General features: G+C 45.5%; 1 protein-coding gene across 1 annotated transcript in view; it reads right to left on the bottom strand.

Annotated features, from left to right (window-relative positions):
* Nucleotides 1-226: 226 nt before the first annotated feature.
* The window catches only part of FLT3 (fms related receptor tyrosine kinase 3), a 134,110-nt gene continuing 112,105 nt past the window's right edge, over nucleotides 227-22,231 (bottom strand). Inside the window, exons 23-24 of the mRNA XM_040426171.1 lie at nucleotides 5,941-6,046; nucleotides 227-477 (exon numbers count right to left, since the gene is read on the bottom strand). Coding sequence (XP_040282105.1) covers nucleotides 370-477; nucleotides 5,941-6,046 — 214 coding nt within the window. The 3' untranslated portion in view covers nucleotides 227-369. The remainder of the gene's footprint in view (nucleotides 478-5,940; nucleotides 6,047-22,231) is intronic.

Genomic DNA, 22,231 nt, shown 5'->3' with positions numbered 1-22,231 from the left:
ACAGTCCCTCCCCTCCTCCTCCTACTCTGTTCTTAGTGGCCAGCGGCAGCCGCGCACAGTGGGGAGGGAGGGACTCCTCTCCTTCTCCACTGTGCCGGCTCAGGAAACCATGGTGCGCGCCGAGAGCGCATCTTTGAAAACGGGCTGACAAATACCCAAGCGCCAGGACCAAATTCCTGGTCGCCATGGCGACCTGGCGCCCGGGATTTGTCGAGCCCTGCCATAAAATATTCCAACCTTCCATGACTCATCTACATCAGAGAGAGATAGATGATGGAGACAGGGTAACAGCTGGAAATGTCTAAAAATCCAGTGCAAGTTTTGCTAGTGAGTTCCTCTTCTTGGAGACAGTGCAAGCATATTGTGGCTCTAGATAAGTGGTGTATTGACAGACAGGAGGTCCTGGATCAACGCACTTTCTATTGGCGACATGCAACATTTGTCTAATGCTTCACAGTCGTTCTTGCTTTGATAAATCTGGGAAGAATACAAAGTAAAAAGCTTTGGAATATAGGATTTATAAATGAAGGATTAGACTGGTAACATCCACTAGACAATGTAGATCTTAATTAGCATAGATTTGTAAGTGGCAGTCTGATACCTCTAGACAAGATGATCACCACCTACAAATAGCAAACAAACTCCACATGCTATTTAAAGGCTATGTACACCTTTGGGGGCATTTTTTTATTAGTGAATTGTACTCATTTTGAGCTAAAATCATTTTTGTCAATTGGTCTTTATTAAAAATATGGAGCCTTTACTCCATACAGGGCTGAGTTTCTCTAGTAGCAGGATCTGAATTTTCTCTCTGTTCTGTCAGGCAGCTCAGCTGATGGCTCCTTATCTCTTCATCAATTATAGTTCAGGTCTTATCTTACTGTTAAGAATTAGACTTAAATAAGTGTTTATGACCTTTTAGTAATTTAGAGATAAGGGGGCACATTTATTAAGACCGGCGTTTTAGACGCTGGGTTTAATAAAGCCCTAAGCTGGTGGAGGATCCGCCAAAGTTATGAAGAGACGCTGGCCTCTTCATAACTTCGGCGCATCCAGCGCCAGTTCTAAATGTAAGAGAGCTTCCTAGCTGGTCCCCTTCCCCGTTCAAAACTATTTTAGACCTGACATGAGCAGGTCGAAGTTGCAGATAGCGGTGCAACTAACTATTGTGCCGCCATCGGCACCTGAAATACGCCTAATTTAGTAGAGTATTTCAGTATAATAAATGACCCCCAAGGTTTATTAGATGACGGCACAAAGTGAAAGTAAAAAGTACAATTCACACAGATAGACAGTTAACCCTTTGGGACAGAAGGCTCAAACAATTATTGTATCCTAAAATGAATAAAATGCAATCATTTAAAAAAATTGGCCCCGAAGGTGTACATAGCCTTTAACTTTCCAGGTGAAGAACAGCGTCTAACAAATAATACAGTCGTCCGTCTGGAGCTGTACAGAGGAACAGTCGGCAGTGGCACTGTAGTGGGGTAACTACAGGGATCGCAGTAGTTGCAGTTGTGGACTGAGCCCACAAATCAAGGCTGATTGTACTTTATTGAGCTCCTTTCTGATCTCCTTTGATGTCTGGCAGCTTCTGTATCGTAACTCTGAGATGCTGAAGTAGAGGAGACAGGGGAAGAAGATTTATGATGCTCATTCTGCCAGACATCCCCCAGAGTCAGGAAATAGATCATTAACCCCTAAATGCTAAAAACAGTAGAGTAGATCAGCCTATAGTCAAGGAAGTGAGTAGTTTTGAGCGAATCGATCTTCGGATCATCGATCCGAAGTCGATTTGGTCAAACACTTTGATTTTAATGCCGTCGCCGTACAGCATTGAAATATATTGGCTTCGTTTCACCTGAATTCGCGCAAGACTTCAGTGAATTAATTCAGTCTTCATTTCTGCATCTTTAAAAATATCGCTACCAAACCCGACTTCGGATATCTAAATTAAATGTTTTTAAAGATGCGGAAATGAAGACTGAATTAATTCACAAAGTCTCACGCGACTTCGGGTCAAACGAATTTTGCCTACACGAAGACAATACATTTTAATACTGTACGGAGACAGGTCTCCATACAGCATTAAAACCAAAGTGTTTGAACAAATCGACTTCAGATCTCTGATCCGAAGCTCGATTCGCTTAAGCCTAGAAGTGAGGCTGTGGAGAAAAGTTTTCAATGTTCTCATAGCCCATATCTGTGTGGGAGAGAATGCAGAGCTGACCAGGAGATTATACGCCACCCCTGCCGCTAGTTACAGCAGTGGTGGTTTTTAGGAGTACCCTATCTATTAACTATTGTGAGGCCCATATCAGGAACAACAGCTTAAGTAGAGTAATTAATGCTTTTTTTTTTTTTGTAATGTGTAGAGCATAACTATAGGGTTACATATGTAACATCCCAGAGTTATGTTACGAAACTCTTTTACCCCGCTACAACCTGTTAAGTGTATCTGCATTGTCATCTTGTGTAATTTAACATCACATTCTCACTAAGGGCTCTTTCACACTTGCGTTATTGTCTTCCGGCATAGAGTTCCGTCGTCGGGGCTCTATGCCGGAAGAATCCTGATCAGTTTTATCCTAATGCATTCTGAATGGAGAGAAATCCGTTCAAGATGCATCAGGATGTCTTCAGTTCCGGAACGGAACGTTTGTTGGCCGGAGAAAATACCGCAGCATGCTGCGCTTTTTGCTCCGGCCAAAAATCCGGAACACTTGCCGCAAGGCCGGATCCGGAATTAATGCCCATTGGAAGGCATTGATCCGGATCCGGCCCTAAGCTAAACGTCGTTTCGGCGCATTGCCGGAGCCGACATTTAGCTTTTTCAGAGTGGTTACCATGGCTGCCGGGACGCTAAAGTCCTGACAGCCATGGTAAAGTGTAGCGGGGAGCGGGGGAGCAGTGTACTTACCGTCCGTGCGGCTCCCCGGGCGCTCCAGAGTGACGTCAGGGCGCCCCAAGCGCATGGATCACGTGATCGCATGGATCACGTCATCCATGCGCATGGGGCGCTCTGACGTCATTCTGGAGCGCCCCGGGAGCCGCACAGACTGTAAGTATACCGCTCCCCTGCTCCCCGCTCCTACTATGGCAACCAGGACTTTAATAGCGTCCTGGGTGCCATAGTAACACTGAAAGCATTTGGAAGACGGTTCCGTCTTCAAATGCTTTCAGTACACTTGCGTTTTTCCGTATCCGGCGGGCACCTCCGGCAACGGAAGTGCATGCCGGATCCCAACAACGCAAGTGTGAAAGAGGCCTTATGTGCATTGGAATCCTTGTTAAATATACTTTGCTGTAATTCCCATGTACACCAGCAGGTGGCAGCAATGTTTAGCAGAGACTTAGAGACAGTTTAGCATATCTAGACTGGAATAGTACATTCCAGTTTAGCTCCCCCCTCTTTGAGGAGGTGTGGAATGTCCCCATATCCTGCCTCATGAGTGGGGAAGGAAGTTAGAGTTAGTGTGCCAGCCACCCCGGCTAGGGGAAGGCTGTGCTTGTAGGAGCTCCCAGTTCTAGGGATCCCAACCCAGAATCTTGTCTCGGCTGAGACAAAAGATCACCATTCCCAGTCTGAGCCTTTCAGCCTCAGCTGGTGAAAAGCAAGCAGCCACCTCCAGAACTCCAGGAAGAACCATACCCTGGGAGCATAACTGTGAGTACCATCCAGAGACCAGGAGAAGCCAAATTCCTCCTCAGCTAGTCAGTCCCCAACACAGCAGAAGATAGACAGAGCAGAAGATAGTAATTCCTGCCACATATTGCCAATACCTGCTGGGACCCAAGACTATTGCTGTATCTCACATGGATTACTGCTGCATCAAGTAAAGACCAGTTTGAATTATATTCCAAGTCTGGATCTCATTCATTGCTACCAAGTTCCTCAATTACTCCTACTAGCAACACACTCATTTATTGCAAGTGAGCCAGGATCCAGGAGTCCAGCCATACCAAGGTAGGAGACACCGTTGACACTATTGCCATTATCAAACAGAGACATTACACCACTCTGGCTTTCCTAACCTGGTACGTGAGTTGCAACACCTTAAAGGGCCCTGTGACTGTACCCTGCGCACGCTGCAATTGGCGTCACAAACAAAAACCATAGACTATTATACACATATCCTGACCCACTGCATAATTGGTGTCCGTGTAACTGCACCCATGGTCCGGCTCATTGCACATAGTTAGCATGGTAGCAGGTAACCTATCAAGTAGTAGAACTATCTGAAATTACCATAGATTAAAGGGCATCTGTCAGCAGATTTGCTCCCAGAGGCTCATTTGCATATAATAAAACATATTTTTTTCTCAGCAATGCGGGCACATATGAACATGGGACCAACACAGATGCCTTCAGCGGCCAAGCGCCCATGTAACAGGTCAGCCAGTGTCACAGGTACAAATCTGCTGACAGATGCCCTTTGATTATGCATTAATACAGGCAAGACTAGCACGCAGGCTCGGACTAGCCCACATGGGAACAGGTGAATCCCCCGGTGGGCCCCTGACAAAGGTGGGCTCCCAGTCCCCCAGCAAGCAACTAGCCTATATCCATAAAAATATGGGGTAGATTATTAAACAGACTACCCAATTTGTATTATAGATGCATCAGGTGGCATAACATACAAAGGCAGGCCAGCTAGTATTCTCTTTCCACAGGGACCCATCTTCTCGAAGTTGTTGCACGGACCTCCTTAATCAATCATCTTGAGTGTCTTATTGCTGCTTGCCACTACGTGAGCAGGTACTTTTTGCATGTCGCTGTATAGTGGGCCCCTAGAATTAATTTTACTGGTGGGCCCTAGGCACCCCAGTCCAACACTGCTAGCACGTGTCCAACAACTACATTAGCTGTATTCCCCAATTATCATTGCAAGAAGTTCTAGCAATTTGCTAACAGACTCCTTTCAGGCTACTTTCACATTAGCGTTAGCAGTGTCCAGCGGGGGAACAGCCTGCCGGATTCATACTAACGCTAGCCCATGTGTGTCACCGGAAATCCGCTCTGTCCCTATTCACTATAATGGGAACGGGACGGAGGTCCGGCTGCAGCACAGCAAACATGCTGAGAGGCGGCCAGACAAAAACTGCAGCGCGCTGACCATTATAGTGAATAGGGCCGGAGCGGACTTCCGGCGGCACACATGGGCTATCGTTAGTACGGATCGAGCAGGCTGTTCTGCACTGTGACATCACTCGTGTGCACAATCCTTGTTTTATGACATGGTGTTTATCTCAGTGTTGTGACATCATTGTGGTCTTTGGCCAGTAGCTGTGACATCACTGTACTTATTATTCCTGTTCTGTGATATTATCCACTTTCTGTGACATCAGTTTGCTTTTCTTGTTTTGTAACACCATCACTTTGTACATTTCCCCTGTATTGTGATACACTGTGACCATGATTGCGGCACTGTGACATCACTGTGTGTGTAATCTCTGCACTGTAATATTAGGCTACATTCTCACGACAATATCCGTATTGTGATCCGCAAATTGCACCCCACTCTATTCTAAAAATGCATATTCTTGTCTGCAGAATGGACAAGAATAGGACATGTTCTATAATTTGTGGAATGGCTGCACAGATTTGCTGCTCTATAGAATTGAATGTGTCTATGTGTGATGTGGTTCCACTACACATAAGATGATATCAGTACTATAAACTGCATATGAATGGGGTTGGTCCCTTGTTATGGAGTTTGCATCAAGACTAGGAGTTGCAAGTTACGCCTCTGGAAGCCATATTGGTTATTACCCAAATTTATATCAACCTGACTGAAGATGACAAACTTACAATCCATAACTCTGACTGTTTGTATTTTTTAATTTTTACTTCAGGGTAAAATTATTTTAAAAAATACTACAATCTACACTGATGGGCACCAACAAAATGACAACATATAGCGAATACATTGTTCATACCAGAGCTTCTGTATTGGAAATCTGATATCCCAGATAGGAAACTAGTTCTGGAAATGATGGTCTTTTCTTAGAATCAAAAGCCCAGCAGGATTGCATCAGGAAATATCTGCAGAAAATACAAACAATTATGAATAAAACAACAAGTAAACCTGAAAGTGGGAATTAAGGATACATAAGTGATCATCAAAGGAGTTTTCCAGAATGTTTGTATTGATTGCCTATCCACAGGATAGTATATCAGTGGGGGGCTGATACCCCGCACCCCAGCTGATCAGCTGTTTGGTAGTTGCTCTAGTACTGAAAGTACACCGAGTAGAGGCCCGGGCTGGTAACTGCAGCATGACTCTGAGGGCTCATTCACACAACCGTATGTGACGGTGTATTGTACGCATCCGTTGCTCCGTTCCGCAGCCCCACGTAAAATATAGGCATTTCTACATGGCCCGCATGTCACGGATGTAGTAGGGGAGAACACCAAAAGACAACAAGAAGGAAGGGAAAATACACTAGGCCTCACTGCTAGGGAATGAAAAGGGTCACCACCTATAAAACCCTGCTCCTGGCCCTAACTCCTATCTGTATGGGCACCTGTCGATGGCAGTGATGCCCATACACAGGAACCTAGAAAACCCTGGTGGCCCTCGGATGCCCTAATGGTAATGACAGGGCAGAGACAACCAGCTCCTTCCCTGGTGAAGGAACCAGCATCTTGCTGAGGCCTAGTAAACAACAAAGGTGGGGGGGGATACAAAATACAACAAGCAGAACACTTAACTTCTGAGGATGATGGATGAACAGGACTTCAACTAGAACCACACTCCAGCTCTTCCAAAAACCAAATTAAGCTATCCAGAGCAAGGAGTGATGGGTAAAGTCAGACTAAATAAGGGGAGGTAAAGGTCACATGATCCACACCTGAACAGAAGGTGTGGACATACAAGCAACACACAGACAAAGTGAAACCAAAACCAAAAGAGGCTGTCAGATCACTAATGTGCAGATAATCTTTCAGACCTTCTAAAACCTGTCACCGGTGTGACAGTACCCCACCTTCTACGGGTGACCTCAGGGCACCCAGGACCAACCTTATCAGGATGAGCTCTGTGGAATGCTCTCACCAGACAACTAGCATTAACATCGGTCGCTGGAAGCCACATCCTCTCCTCTGGTCCGTACCCTCTCCAATGAACGAGATACTGGAGGGATCTCCGGAGAACTTGGGAGTCCACAATCCTGCTGATCTGAAATTCTAAATTGCCGTCCACCATGACAGGAGCGGGAGGCAAGGAGGACGGCTCAACAGGTTCAACACATTTCTTTAACAATGATTTATGAAAAACGTTATGGATTTTCAATGCCTGAGGAAGTTCAAGACGGAAGGCTACAGGGTTAACAATGGCAGTTATCTTATATGGACCAATAAATCTTGGTCCCAACTTCCAAGAAGGTACCTTAAGTTTAATGTTTCTTGTAGACAGCCATACAGTATCACCCACTCTCAGGTCCGGACCACTCATACGTTTCCTGTCAGCCGCACGCTTATACCTGTTGCCCATCTTTTCCAGGTTATTTTGGATTTTCCGCCAAATAGAAGACAAAGAAGAGGAAAATCGTTCCTCCTCAGGAATGCCAGAATTAAGAGCACCAGAAAATGTACCAAACTGTGGATGGAACCCATATCCCCCAAAAAACTGCGACTTATTAGTGGATTCCTGTCTACAGTTATTTATAGCAAACTCAGCTAACGACAAAAATGAAGACCACTCTTCCCGATTCTCTAAAACAAAACATCTCAAGTAAGTCTCCAGATTCTGATTAGTGCACTCCGTCTGTCCGTTCGACTGAGGATGAAAAGCCGAAGAGAAGGACAATTGTACACCCAGACGAGTACAGAACGCTCTCCAGAATCTGGAAGCAAGAGGGAATGCCATGTAGTTTCACTATGTTGTCGACAAACACCTGCGCAAGAGTTTTAGCATTGGGTAGACTAGGTAATGCAATAAAGTGTGCCATTTTACTAAAACGATCGACAACCACCAGAATCACGGTCTTTCCCGAAGAATTCTGTAAATCCGTGATAAAATCCATGAACAAATGGGTCCAAGGTCTGGACAGGATGGGCAATGGAAGCAGAGATCCGGAAGACCGAGTATGTGTCACCTTAGCACGTGCACAGGTACCACAGGCTGACACATAGTCCTCAATACACTTACGCAACCCCGGCCACCAGAATCTGCAAGAGATGAGATCGACAGTCGATCTACTCCCAGGGTGCCCAGCAAGCACCATACAGTGATGTTCTTCGAACACCTTGTGACGTAATTCGGAGGGAACAAACAACTTCCCCTGAGGACAAGAGTCCGGAGCATCCTCCTGTGTCTCCAACACCCTGGCCTCGAGATCAGGATAAAGAGCGGATATAACCACCCCTTCAGATAAAATGGGACTAGGGTCATTAGACTCCCCCCCCCTCCCCCCCCAGGAAAGCTACGTGACAAAGCATCCGCCTTGACGTTCTTAACCCCAGGGCGGTAAGTGACGATGAAGTTAAATCTGGTGAAAAACAATGACCATATGGCCTGCCTTGGGTTCAGTCGCTTAGCCGACTCCAAGTAGGCCAGATTCTTGTGATCCGTAATTACCGTAATAGGTTGAATTGCTCCTTCCAACCAATGCCGCCATTCCTCGAACGCCAACTTAATGGCCAGCAATTCCCTATTCCCCACATCATAATTCTTTTCATCAGTCGAGAGTTATTTAGAGAAAAATGCACATGGGCGCCATTTACTGGGTGAAGGACCCTGCAACAATATTGCTCCTACCCCTACCTCAGACGCGTCAACCTCAACAATAAATGGCTGAGTCACGTCTGGTTGCACCAGAATAGGGGCCGAAGCAAAACATTTTTCACCGCAGAGAAGGCCTGTAATGCCGCATCAGACCAGATAGAAATATCAGCACCCTTCCTAGTCATGTCTGTTAAAGGTTTAACCACCAATAAATAGTTCAAAATAAATTTACGGTAGTAGTTGGTAAACCCCAAAAACCGCATAAGCGCTTTCATATTTTCGGGTCGATCCCAGTCCAACACGGCACGGACCTTCTCTGGATCCATACGAAAACCTGAGGATGAGAGCAGGTAACCCACAAATTGCACTTCCTGTACAGCAAATACACACTTTTCCATCTTAGCATACAACTTATTCTCTCTTAGGATCTGTAACACCTGTCTCACATGATCCTGATGAGTCTCCATATTAGGCGAATAAATTAGTATGTCATCAAGGTATACAACGACAAACCTCCCCACCAGATGATGAAAGATGTCATTGACAAAGTGTTGAAAAACCACAGGAGCATTGGTTAACCCAAAGGGCATGACCAGGTTTTCAAAATGACCCCCCAGGGGTATTAAAGAGGACCTTTCACCGATTATTACACTATGAACTAACTATACATACATGTAGAGCGGCGCCCGGGGATCTCACTGCACTTACTATTATCCCCGGGCGCGGCTCCGTTCTCCTGCTATGCCCTCCGGTATCTCCGCTCACTAAGTTATAGTAGGCGGAGATTCCAGTCACTAAGTTATGGTAGGCAGAGTCTGCCCTTGTTCTGCTCTAGCGCTGGCCAATCGCAGCGCAGAGCTCACAGCCTGGGAGGTTATTTTCTCCCAGGCTGTGAGCTCTGCAATGCGATTGGCCAGCGCTACAGAAGAACAAGGGCAGACTCCGCCTACCATAACTTAGTGAACGGAAATACCGGAGGGCATAGCAGGAGAACGGAGCGGCGCCCGGGGATAATAGTAAGTGCAGTGAGATCCCCGGGCGCCGCTCTCCATGGCTGTATAGTTAGTTCATACTGTAATAATCAGTGAAAGGTCCTCTTTAAATGCGGTCTTCCACTCATCCCCCTCCTTGATCCTTACCAGATTATATGCCCCCCTCAGATCCAATTTAGAGAACACCTTGGCACCGACAATCTGACTAAACAAATCCGGAATCAAAGGAAGGGGGTAAGGATCACGGACGGTAATACGATTGAGCTCACTAAAGTCCAGACATGGTCTCAGGGTACCATCCTTTTTCTTTACAAAGAAAAATCCAGCAGCCACTGGGGACTTGGATGGTCTAATATGTCCCTTTGCCAAACTCTCGGTGATATACTCTCGCATAGCCTTTCTTTCGGGTTCCGAAAGATTATACAACCGAGATTTGGGCAATTTTGCACCGGGAATAAGATTGACGGGACAGTCATACTCCCGTTGCGGAGGCAACTCCTGATTACCACTCTCAGAAAACACATCAGAAAATTAAGAAATGAACGAGGGTACAGTTTTAGTGGTAACCATAGAGAACGATGCATTAAGACAGTTGTCCATGCAAAAATCACTCGAATCGAGAATCTGTCTCGCTTGCCAATCGATGTTAGGGTTATGTTTTCTTAACCATGGTAAGCCCAACACCAACGGAGCAGGCAGACCCTCCAACACATAACAGGAGATAGATTCCTGATGCAAATCAACCACTATTAAATGAATGTCATTCACTACCTGCATTTTTGGGCGAGAGGTGCTGAGTCAATTGCAAAGACAGAAATACTATTCTCTAATGCAATAGTAGTCGACCCGTGAATGCATACAAACTGTCCATCAATCAAGTTAACTCCTGCCCCACTGTCGATAAATGCTTAGATTTTCACAGTTTTGGACTCTAGCGCCACCTCGGCAGACAGGAGAAAATGGGTAATACCAGTAAAAGACAAAAGTAGGTTTTCTTGCTTCCCACCCACACTACCAATAGTAATTTGGGGATTAGACCTTTTTTTCTTTTTGTTTACACCTTGATGCTGCAAGTACGGACAAATATTCACAAAATGTCCCTTCTTGCCACAACAAAAGCAGACTCCTTTCACATGACCCAAGCTTTTGCCAGTAGTTCCAGGAGTAGCTCCTCCTAACTGCATAGGCTCATCACAAGGCACAACCACCCATGTCTCTCCACCATAAGTGTCAAAGGAAGCAGTACCCTTATTGGACAGTACGTCCTGAAGCTGAGGACCCCTAGATCTCTCCCTCAGGCGTCTATCAAGATGTACAGCAAGGGACATAGCTGCTCTCAATGACTCAGGATTTTCATGAAAAGCCAATGCGTCCTGCAGTCTCTCAGAGAGACCCTGGCAGAATTGGCTATGGAGAGCAGAATCGTTCCACTCTGTATCCGTAGCCCATCTCCTAAATTCAGAGCAATAGGTCTGCGCAGAACGTTCTCCCTGCCGCAAACCCCGTAACTTGGTCTCAGCCTGAGAGATCCGATCCGGGTCATCATAGATAAGACCCAAGGCTCTAAAGAATTCATCTACCGACCGGAGGGACGGTGATCCGGTCGGCAGAAAAAAAGCCCAAGATTGGGCGTCCTCTTTAAGCAATGAAATAATCATACCCACACGTTGACACTCATCCCAAGAAGAGTATGGACGCAGCCTAAAGTATAATTTACATGACTCCCTGAACCGGATGAAATTGTCACTACCCCCGGAAAACTTGTCCGGGAGAGCTACCTTCGGTTCAGGGCAGGCCTGGAACCCACCACCGGAACCAGCAGCCTGTGGACTCTGAATCTGCAAAACCATCGCACGGAGGTCTGCTACCTCCAAAGTCAGATTCTGCAGCTGTTCGCTCAGTGCAGTCATAGCATCCATAGCTGCACAGATCAGAACAAAAATGGTGGTATTGGCTCTGGATCATGTCACGGATGTAGTAGGGGAGAACACCAAAAGACAACAAGAAGGAAGGGAAAAGACACTAGGCCTCACCGCTAGGGAAGGAAAAGGGTCAGCACTAGGGATGAGCGAACCCGAACTGTATAGTTCGGGTTCGTACCGAATTTTGGGGTGTCCGTGACACGGACCCGAACCCGAACATTTTCGTAAAAGTCCGGGTTCGGGTTCGGTGTTCGGCGCTTTCTTGGCGCTTTTTGAAAGGCTGTAAAGCAGCCAATCAACAAGCGTCATACTACTTGGCCCAAGAGGCCATCACAGCCATGCCTACTATTGGCATGGCTGTGATTGGCCAGTGCACCATGTGACCCAGCCTCTATTTAAGCTGGAGTCACGTAGCGCCGCACGTCACTCTGCTATGATCAGTATAGGGAGAGGTTGCAGCTGCGACGTTAGGGCGAGATTAGGCAGATTAACTCCTCCAAAAGACTTCATTCTGTGATCGATCTGCAGCTGTGGATCATTGAAGTGCTATTATTGACTTGCTCACTTTTTTGAGGCTGCCCAGAGCGTTTTTAGATCACTTTTTTTCTGGGGTGATCGGCGGCCATTTTGTGACTTGTGGTGCGCCAGCACGAGCTATCACCAAGTGTATTTAACCATCGATAGTGTGGTTGTTTTGTGCTATATCCTACATCAGCTGCAGGCTGAGCCTGTGTCACCGAAGTGCATTTAACCATCAACAGTCTGGTTATTTTTTGGCCATATACTACATCAGCTGCAGGCTGAGCCTGTTTCACCCAAGTGCATTTAACCATCAACAGTCTGATTATTTTTTGGCCATATACTACATCAGCTGCAGGCTAAGCCTGTGTCACCGAAGTGCATTTAACCATCAACAGTCTGGTTATTTTTTGGCCATATATTACATCAGGGGCAAGTTGAGCCTGTCACCCAGCGCCTAAAAAATAGACCTGACATTTCTATTCAACCAAGTCTGCACAGTTTTAGCTGGTAAAGTTATTTGTAGTGACCGTCAAAGCAGCCGCCCCGCTGTACAGCGGAGCCACCTAGGCCTCGGATCCCACAGCTCCACCAGCACAGCACAGAAACAACGACGGCCGCCATCCAGCGCCGCATGTGAACTGGTGCTAAAGGATCACCTGTTCACAGCTTCTCAGGAACTCCAACTGAGATGTGGTAGGAATTAAAACCCTGTGCAGACTACTGCTAATTTAAGTACAGAGCACCTGTGTCACATGGGGAGGAGTGCTGACTTAGTATGGGGGGAGAAAGACTATAGAACGAATAAATCATGGTTTGTAGAGTGAAACTAAATCGCACCTCCTCATTCCTATACTATTGACTACTGTATGAAATAAGCAGCATTTCTTATGATAAAACATGGCTATACAGCGGTTATATCAATCATTTGCTGTGCACTATTAGGAGGCAATTAGTATACAGTTTGATCACACAGCGCAAAAAAAAACAGGTCTCACATCTCTATTCAACCAAATCTGCACAGTTTTAGCTGGTCAAGTTATTTGTAGTGACCGTCAAAGCAGACTTTTTGTTCTGGGTTGAAAAAGCATTCCCAAATTTGCCATTCTGAAAATAACTAGTTTGTGGTATTTCAGGCCTACTTGAAATCTATCCCAAAAAGAAAATCTTACATTGAAGTTATTGATAGTATCATTCAGAAAAACCTAAGACACACGCTAGCGTGCTGATAGAAGTGTCATTCTGTGATTAAACCTATAACTGACACACAGCGCAAAAAAAAACAGGTCTCACATCTCTATTCAACCAAATCTGCACAGTTTTAGCTGGTCAAGTTATTTGTAGTGACCGTCAAAGCAGACTTTTTGTTCTGGGTTGAAAAAGCATTCCCAAATTTGCCATTCTGAAAATAACTAGTTTGTGGTATTTCAGGCCTACTTGAAATCTATCCCAAAAAGAAAATCTTACATTGAAGTTATTGATAGTATCATTCAGAAAAACCTAAGACACACGCTAGCGTGCTGATAGAAGTGTCATTCTGTGATTAAACCTATAACTGTCACACAGCGCAAAAAAAAACAGGTCTCACATCTCTATTCAACCAAATCTGCACAGTTTTAGCTGGTCAAGTTATTTGTAGTGACCGTCAAAGCAGACTTTTTGTTCTGGGTTGAAAAAGCATTCCCAAATTTGCCATTCTGAAAATAACTAGTTTGTGGTATTTCAGGCCTACTTGAAATCTATCCCAAAAAGAAAATCTTACATTGAAGTTATTGATAGTATCATTCAGAAAAACCTAAGACACACGCTAGCGTGCTGATAGAAGTGTCATTCTGTGATTAAACCTATAACTGTCACACAGCGCAAAAAAAAAACAGGTCTCACATCTCTATTCAACCAAATCTGCACAGTTTTAGCTGGTCAAGTTATTTGTAGTGACCGTCAAAGCAGACTTTTTGTTCTGGGTTAAAAAGGATTCCCAAATTTGCCATTCTGAAAATAACTAGTTTGTGGTATTTCAGGCCTACTTGAAATCTATCCCAAAAAGAAAATCTTACATTGAAGTTATTGATAGTATCATTCAGAAAAACCTAAGACACACGATAGCGTGCTGATAGAAGTGTCATTCTGTGATTAAACCTATAACTGTCACACAGCGCAAAAAAAAACAGGTCTCACATCTCTATTCAACCAAATCTGCACAGTTTTAGCTGGTCAAGTTATTTGTAGTGACCGTCAAAGCAGACTTTTTGTTCTGGGTTGAAAAAGCATTCCCAAATTTGCCATTCTGAAAATAACTAGTTTGTGGTATTTCAGGCCTACTTGAAATCTATCCCAAAAAGAAAATCTTACATTGAAGTTATTGATAGTATCATTCAGAAAAACCTAAGACACACGCTAGCGTGCTGATAGAAGTGTCATTCTGTGATTAAACCTATAACTGTCACACAGCGCAAAAAAAAAACAGGTCTCACATCTCTATTCAACCAAATCTGCACAGTTTTAGCTGGTCAAGTTATTTGTAGTGACCGTCAAAGCAGACTTTTTGTTCTGGGTTGAAAAAGCATTCCCAAATTTGCCATTCTGAAAATAACTAGTTTGTGGTATTTCAGGCCTACTTGAAATCTATCCCAAAAAGAAAATCTTACATTGAAGTTATTGATAGTATCATTCAGAAAAACCTAAGACACACGCTAGCGTGCTGATAGAAGTGTCATTCTGTGATTAAACCTATAACTGTCACACAGTGCAAAAAAAAAACAGGTCTCACATCTCTATTCAACCAAATCTGCACAGTTTTAGCTGGTCAAGTTATTTGTAGTGACCGTCAAAGCAGACTTTTTGTTCTGGGTTGAAAAAGCATTCCCAAATTTGCCATTCTGAAAATAACTAGTTTGTGGTATTTCAGACCTACTTAAAATCTATCCCAAAAAGAAAATCTTACATTGAAGTTATTGATAGTATCATTCAGAAAAACCTAAGACACACGCTAGCGTGCTGATAGAAGTGTCATTCTGTGATTAAACCTATAACTGTCACACAGCGCAAAAAAAAAACAGGTCTCACATCTCTATTCAACCAAATCTGCACAGTTTTAGCTGGTCAAGTTATTTGTAGTGACCGTCAAAGCAGACTTTTTGTTCTGGGTTAAAAAGGATTCCCAAATTTGCCATTCTGAAAATAACTAGTTTGTGGTATTTCAGGCCTACTTGAAATCTATCCCAAAAAGAAAATCTTACATTGAAGTTATTGATAGTATCATTCAGAAAAACCTAAGACACACGATAGCGTGCTGATAGAAGTGTCATTCTGTGATTAAACCTATAACTGTCACACAGCGCAAAAAAAAACAGGTCTCACATCTCTATTCAACCAAATCTGCACAGTTTTAGCTGGTCAAGTTATTTGTAGTGACCGTCAAAGCAGACTTTTTGTTCTGGGTTGAAAAAGCATTCCCAAATTTGCCATTCTGAAAATAACTAGTTTGTGGTATTTCAGGCCTACTTGAAATCTATCCCAAAAAGAAAATCTTACATTGAAGTTATTGATAGTATCATTCAGAAAAACCTAAGACACACGCTAGCGTGCTGATAGAAGTGTCATTCTGTGATTAAACCTATAACTGTCACACAGCGCAAAAAAAAACAGGTCTCACATCTCTATTCAACCAAATCTGCACAGTTTTAGCTGGTCAAGTTATTTGTAGTGACCGTCAAAGCAGACTTTTTGTTCTGGGTTGAAAAAGCATTCCCAAATTTGCCATTCTGAAAATAACTAGTTTGTGGTATTTCAGGCCTACTTGAAATCTATCCCAAAAAGAAAATCTTACATTGAAGTTATTGATAGTATCATTCAGAAAAACCTAAGACACACGCTAGCGTGCTGATAGAAGTGTCATTCTGTGATTAAACCTATAACTGTCACACAGTGCAAAAAAAAAACAGGTCTCACATCTCTATTCAACCAAATCTGCACAGTTTTAGCTGGTCAAGTTATTTGTAGTGACCGTCAAAGCAGACTTTTTGTTCTGGGTTGAAAAAGCATTCCCAAATTTGCCATTCTGAAAATAACTAGTTTGTGGTATTTCAGGCCTACTTAAAATCTATCCCAAAAAGAAAATCTTACATTGAAGTTATTGATAGTATCATTCAGAAAAACCTAAGACACACGCTAGCGTGCTGATAGAAGTGTCATTCTGTGATTAGACCTATAACTGTCACACAGCGCAAAAAAAAACAGGTCTCACATCTCTATTCAACCAAATCTGCACAGTTTTAGCTGGTCAAGTTATTTGTAGTGACCGTAAAAGCAGACTTTTTGTTCTGGGTTGAAAAAGCATTCCCAAATTTGCCATTCTGAAAATAACTAGTTTGTGGTATTTCAGGCCTACTTAAAATCTATCCCAAAAAGAAAATCTTACATTGAAGTTATTGATAGTATCATTCAGAAAAACCTAGGACACACGCTAGCGTGCTGATAGAAGTGTCATTCTGTGATTAAACCTATAACTGTCACACAGCGCAAAAAAAAACAGGTCTCACATCTCTATTCAACCAAATCTGCACAGTTTTAGCTGGTCAAGTTATTTGTAGTGACCGTCAAAGCAGACTTTTTGTTCTGGGTTGAAAAAGCATTCCCAAATTTGCCATTCTGAAAATAACTAGTTTGTGGTATTTCAGGCCTACTTGAAATCTATCCCAAAAAGAAAATCTTACATTGAAGTTATTGATAGTATCATTCAGAAAAACCTAAGACACACGCTAGCGTGCTGATGGAAGTGTCATTCTGTGATTAAACCTATAACTGTCACACAGCGCAAAAAAAAAACAGGTCTCACATCTCTATTCAACCAAATCTGCACAGTTTTAGCTGGTCAAGTTATTTGTAGTGACCGTCAAAGCAGACTTTTTGTTCTGGGTTGAAAAAGCATTCCCAAATTTGCCATTCTGAAAATAACTAGTTTGTGGTATTTCAGGCCTACTTGAAATCTATCCCAAAAAGAAAATCTTACATTGAAGTTATTGATAGTATCATTCAGAAAAACCTAAGACACACGCTAGCGTGCTGATAGAAGTGTCATTCTGTGATTAAACCTATAACTGTCACACAGCGCAAAAAAAAACAGGTCTCACATCTCTATTCAACCAAATCTGCACAGTTTTAGCTGGTCAAGTTATTTGTAGTGACCGTCAAAGCAGACTTTTTGTTCTGGGTTGAAAAAGCATTCCCAAATTTGCCATTCTGAAAATAACTAGTTTGTGGTATTTCAGGCCTACTTGAAATCTATCCCAAAAAGAAAATCTTACATTGAAGTTATTGATAGTATCATTCAGAAAAACCTAAGACACACGCTAGCGTGCTGATAGAAGTGTCATTCTGTGATTAGACCTATAACTGTCACACAGCGCAAAAAAAAACAGGTCTCACATCTCTATTCAACCAAATCTGCACAGTTTTAGCTGGTCAAGTTATTTGTAGTGACCGTAAAAGCAGACTTTTTGTTCTGGGTTGAAAAAGCATTCCCAAATTTGCCATTCTGAAAATAACTAGTTTGTGGTATTTCAGGCCTACTTGAAATCTATCCCAAAAAGAAAATCTTACATTGAAGTTATTGATAGTATCATTCAGAAAAACCTAAGACACACGCTAGCGTGCTGATAGAAGTGTCATTCTGTGATTAAACCTATAACTGTCACACAGCGCAAAAAAAAAACAGGTCTCACATCTCTATTCAACCAAATCTGCACAGTTTTAGCTGGTCAAGTTATTTGTAGTGACCGTAAAAGCAGACTTTTTGTTCTGGGTTGAAAAAGCATTCCCAAATTTGCCATTCTCAAAATTGTGGTGAACGGGAACAATGAGGAAAACATCTAATAAGGGACGCGGACGTGGACATGGTCGTGGTGGTGTTAGTGGACCCTCTGGTGCTGGGAGAGGACGTGGCCGTTCTGCCACAGCCACACGTCCTAGTGAACCAACTACCTCAGGTCCCAGTAGCCAGCAGAATTTACAGCGATATTTGGTGGGGCCCAATGCCGTTCTAAGGATGGTAAGGCCTGAGCAGGTACAGGCATTAGTCAATTGGGTGGCCGACAGTGGATCCAGCACGTTCACATTATCTCCCACCCAGTCTTCTGCAGAAAGCGCACAGATGGCGCATGAAAACCAAGCCCATCGGTCTGTCACATCACCCCCATGCATATCAGGGAAACTGTCTGAGCCTCAAGTTATGCAGCAGTCTCTTATGCTGTTTGAAGACTCTGCTGCCAGGGTTTCCCAAGGGCATCCACCTAGCCCTTCCCCAGGGGTGGAAGAGATAGAATGCACTAACGCACAACCACTTATTTTTCCTGATGATGAGGACATGGGAATACCACCTCAGCACGTCTCTGATGATGACGAAACACAGGTGCCAACTGCTGCGTCTTTCTGCAGTGTGCAGACTGAACAGGAGGTCAGGGATCAAGACTGGGTGGAAGACGATGCAGGGGACGATGAGGTCCTAGACCCCACATGGAATGAAGGTCGTGCCACTGACTTTCACAGTTCGGAGGAAGAGGCAGTGGTGAGACCGAGCCAACAGCGTAGCAAAAGAGGGAGCAGTGGGAAAAATCAGAACACCCGCCGCCAAGAGACTCCGCCTGCTACTGACCGCCGCCATCTGGGACCGAGCACCCCAAAGGCAGCTTCAAGGAGTTCCCTGGCATGGCACTTCTTCAAACAATGTGCTGACGACAAGACCCGAGTGGTTTGCACGCTGTGCCATCAGAGCCTGAAGCGAGGCATTAACGTTCTGAACCTTAGCACAACCTGCATGACCAGGCACCTGCATGCAAAGCATGAACTGCAGTGGAGTAAACACCTTAAAAACAAGGAAGTCACTCAGGCTCCCCCTGCTACATCTTCTGCTGCTGCCGCCTCGGCCTCTTCTGCTGCTGCTGCCGCCGCCTCGGCCTCTTCCTCCGCCTCTGGAGGAACGTTGGCACCTGCCGCCCAGCAAACATGGGATGTACCACCAACACCACCACCTGCGTCACCAAGCATCTCAACCATGTCACACGGCAGCATTCAGCTCTCCATCTCACAAACATTTGAGAGAAAGCGTAAATTCTCACCTAGCCACCCTCGATCCCTGGCCCTGAATGCCAGCATTTCTAAACTACTGGCCTATGAAATGCTGTCATTTAGGCTGGTGGACACACACAGCTTCAAACAGCTCATGTCACTTGCTGTCCCACAGTATGTTGTTCCCAGCCGCCACTACTTCTCTAAGAGAGCCGTGCCTTCCCTGCACAAACAAGTGTCCGATAAAATCAAGTGTGCACTGCGCAACGCCATCTGTGGCAAGGTCCACCTAACCACAGATACGTGGACCAGTAAGCACGGCCAGGGACGCTATATCTCCCTAACTGCACACTGGGTAAATGTAGTGGCGGCTGGGCCCCAGGCGGAGAGCTATTTGGCGCACGTCCTTCCGCCGCCAAGGATCGCAGGGCAACATTCTTTGCCTCCTGTCTCCTCCTACTCAGCTTCCTCCTCCTCTTCTTCCACCTGCTCATCCAGTCAGCCACACACCTTCACCACCAACTTCAGCACAGCACAGGGTAAACGTCAGCAGGCCATTCTGAAACTCATATGTTTGGGGGACAGGCCCCACACCGCACAGGAGTTGTGGCGGGGTATAGAACAACAGACCGACGAGTGGTTGCTGCCGGTGAGCCTCAAGCTCGGCCTGGTGGTGTGCGATAATGGGCGAAATCTCGTTGCAGCTCTGGGACTAGCCGGTTTGACGCACATCACTTGCCTGGCGCATGTGCTGAATTTGGTGGTGCAGAAGTTCATTCGCAACTACCCCGACATGTCAGAGCTGCTGCATAAAGTGCGGGCCGTCTGTTCGCGCTTCCGGCGTTCACACCCTGCCGCTGCTCGCCTGTCTGCACTACAGCGTAACTTCGGCCTTCCCGCTCACCGCCTCATATGCGACGTGCCCACCAGGTGGAACTCCACCTTGCATATGCTGGACAGACTGTGCGAGCAGCAGCAGGCCATAGTGGAGTTTCAGCTGCAGCACGCACGGGTCAGTCGCACTGCGGATCAGACCCACTTCACCACCAATGACTGGGCCTCCATGCGAGACCTGTGTGCCCTGTTGCGCTGTTTCAAGTACTCCACCAACATGGCCAGTGGCGATGACGCCGTTATCAGCGTTACAATACCACTTCTATGTCTCCTTGAGAAAACACTTAGGGCGATGATGGAAGAGGAGGTGGCCCAGGAGGAAGAGGAGGAAGAGGGGTCATTTTTAGCACTTTCAGGCCAGTCTCTTCAAAGTGACTCAGAGGGAGGTTTTTTGCAACACCAGAGGCCAGGTACAAATGTGGCCAGACAGGGCCCACTACTGGAGGACGAGGAGGACGAGGATGAGGAGGAGGTGGAGGAGGATGAGGATGAAGCATGTTCACAGCGGGGTGGCACCCAAAGCAGCTCGGGCCCATCACTGGTGCGTGGCTGGGGGGAAACACAGGACGATGACGATACGCCTCCCACAGAGGACAGCTTGTCCTTACCTCTGAGCAGCCTGGCACACATGAGCGACTACATGCTGCAGTGCCTGCGCAACGACAGCAGAGTTGCCCACATTTTAACGTGTGCAGACTACTGGGTTGCCACCCTGCTGGATCCCCGGTACAAAGACAATGTGCCCACCTTACTTCCTACACTGGAGCGTGATAGGAAGATGCGCGAGAACAAGCGCACGTTGGTAGACGCGCTACTGAGAGCATTCCCAAATGTCACAGGGGAACCAGTGGAAGCCCAAGGCGAAGGCAGAGGAGGAGCAAGAGGTCGCCAACGCAGCTGTGTCACGGCCAGCTCCTCTGAGGGCAGGGTTAGCATGGCAGAGATGTGGAAAAGTTTTGTCACCACGCCACAGCTAACTGCACCACCTCCTGATACGGAACGTGTTAGCAGGAGGCAACATTTCACTAACATGGTGGAACAGTACCTGTGCACACCCCTCCACATACTGACTGATGGTTCGGCCCCATTCAACTTCTGGGTCTCCAAATTGTCCACGTGGCCAGAGCTAGCCTTTTATGCCTTGGAGGTGCTGGCCTGCCCGGCGGCCAGCGTTTTGTCTGAACGTGTATTCAGCACGGCAGGGGGCGTCATTACAGACAAACGCAGCCGCCTGTCTACAGCCAATGTGGACAAGCTGACGTTCATAAAAATGAACCAGGCATGGATCCCACAGGACCTGTCCATCCCTTGTGCAGATTAGATATTAACTACCTCCCCTTAACAATATATTATTCTACTCCAGGGCACTTCCTCATTCAATACTATTTTTAATTTCATTTTACCATTATATTGTGGGGCAACCCAAAGTTGAATGAACCTCTCCTCTGTCTGGGTGCCGGGGCCTAAATGTGTGACAGTGGCCTGTTCCAGTGGTGGGTGACGTGAAGCCTGATTCTCTGCTATGACATGAATACAGATTCTGCGCTGACATAAGGCCAGATTCTCTGTTACGGGACCTCTCTCCTCTGCCTGGGTGCCTGGGCCTAAATGTGTGACAGTGGCCTGTTCCAGTGGTGGCTGACGTGAAGCCTGATTCTCTGCTATGACATGAAGACAGATTCTACGCTGACATAAGGCCAGATTCTCTGTTACGGGACCGCTCTCCTCTGTCTGGGTGCCGGGGCCTAAATGTGTGACAGTGGCCTGTTCCAGTGGTGGGTGACGTGATGCCTGATTCTCTGCTATGACATGAAGACAGATTCTGTGCTGACATAAGGCCAGATTCTCTGTTACAGGACCTCTCTCCTCTGTCTGGGTGCCGGGGCCTAAATGTGTGACAGTGGCCTGTTCCAGTGGTGGGTGACGTGAAGCCTGATTCTCTGCTATGACATGAATACAGATTCTGCGCTGACATAAGGCCAGATTCTCTGTTACGGGACCTCTCTCCTCTGCCTGGGTGCCTGGGCCTAAATGTGTGACAGTGGCCTGTTCCAGTGGTGGGTGACGTGAAGCCTGATTCTCTGCTATGACATGAATACAGATTCTGCGC

The sequence above is a fragment of the Bufo bufo genome, chromosome 3, assembly GCF_905171765.1.
Source record: "Bufo bufo chromosome 3, aBufBuf1.1, whole genome shotgun sequence".
Lineage (NCBI taxonomy): Eukaryota > Metazoa > Chordata > Amphibia > Anura > Bufonidae > Bufo > Bufo bufo.
Note: the sequence above shows the minus strand (reverse complement) of the source record. Positions and strands in the feature narration are given on the sequence as shown.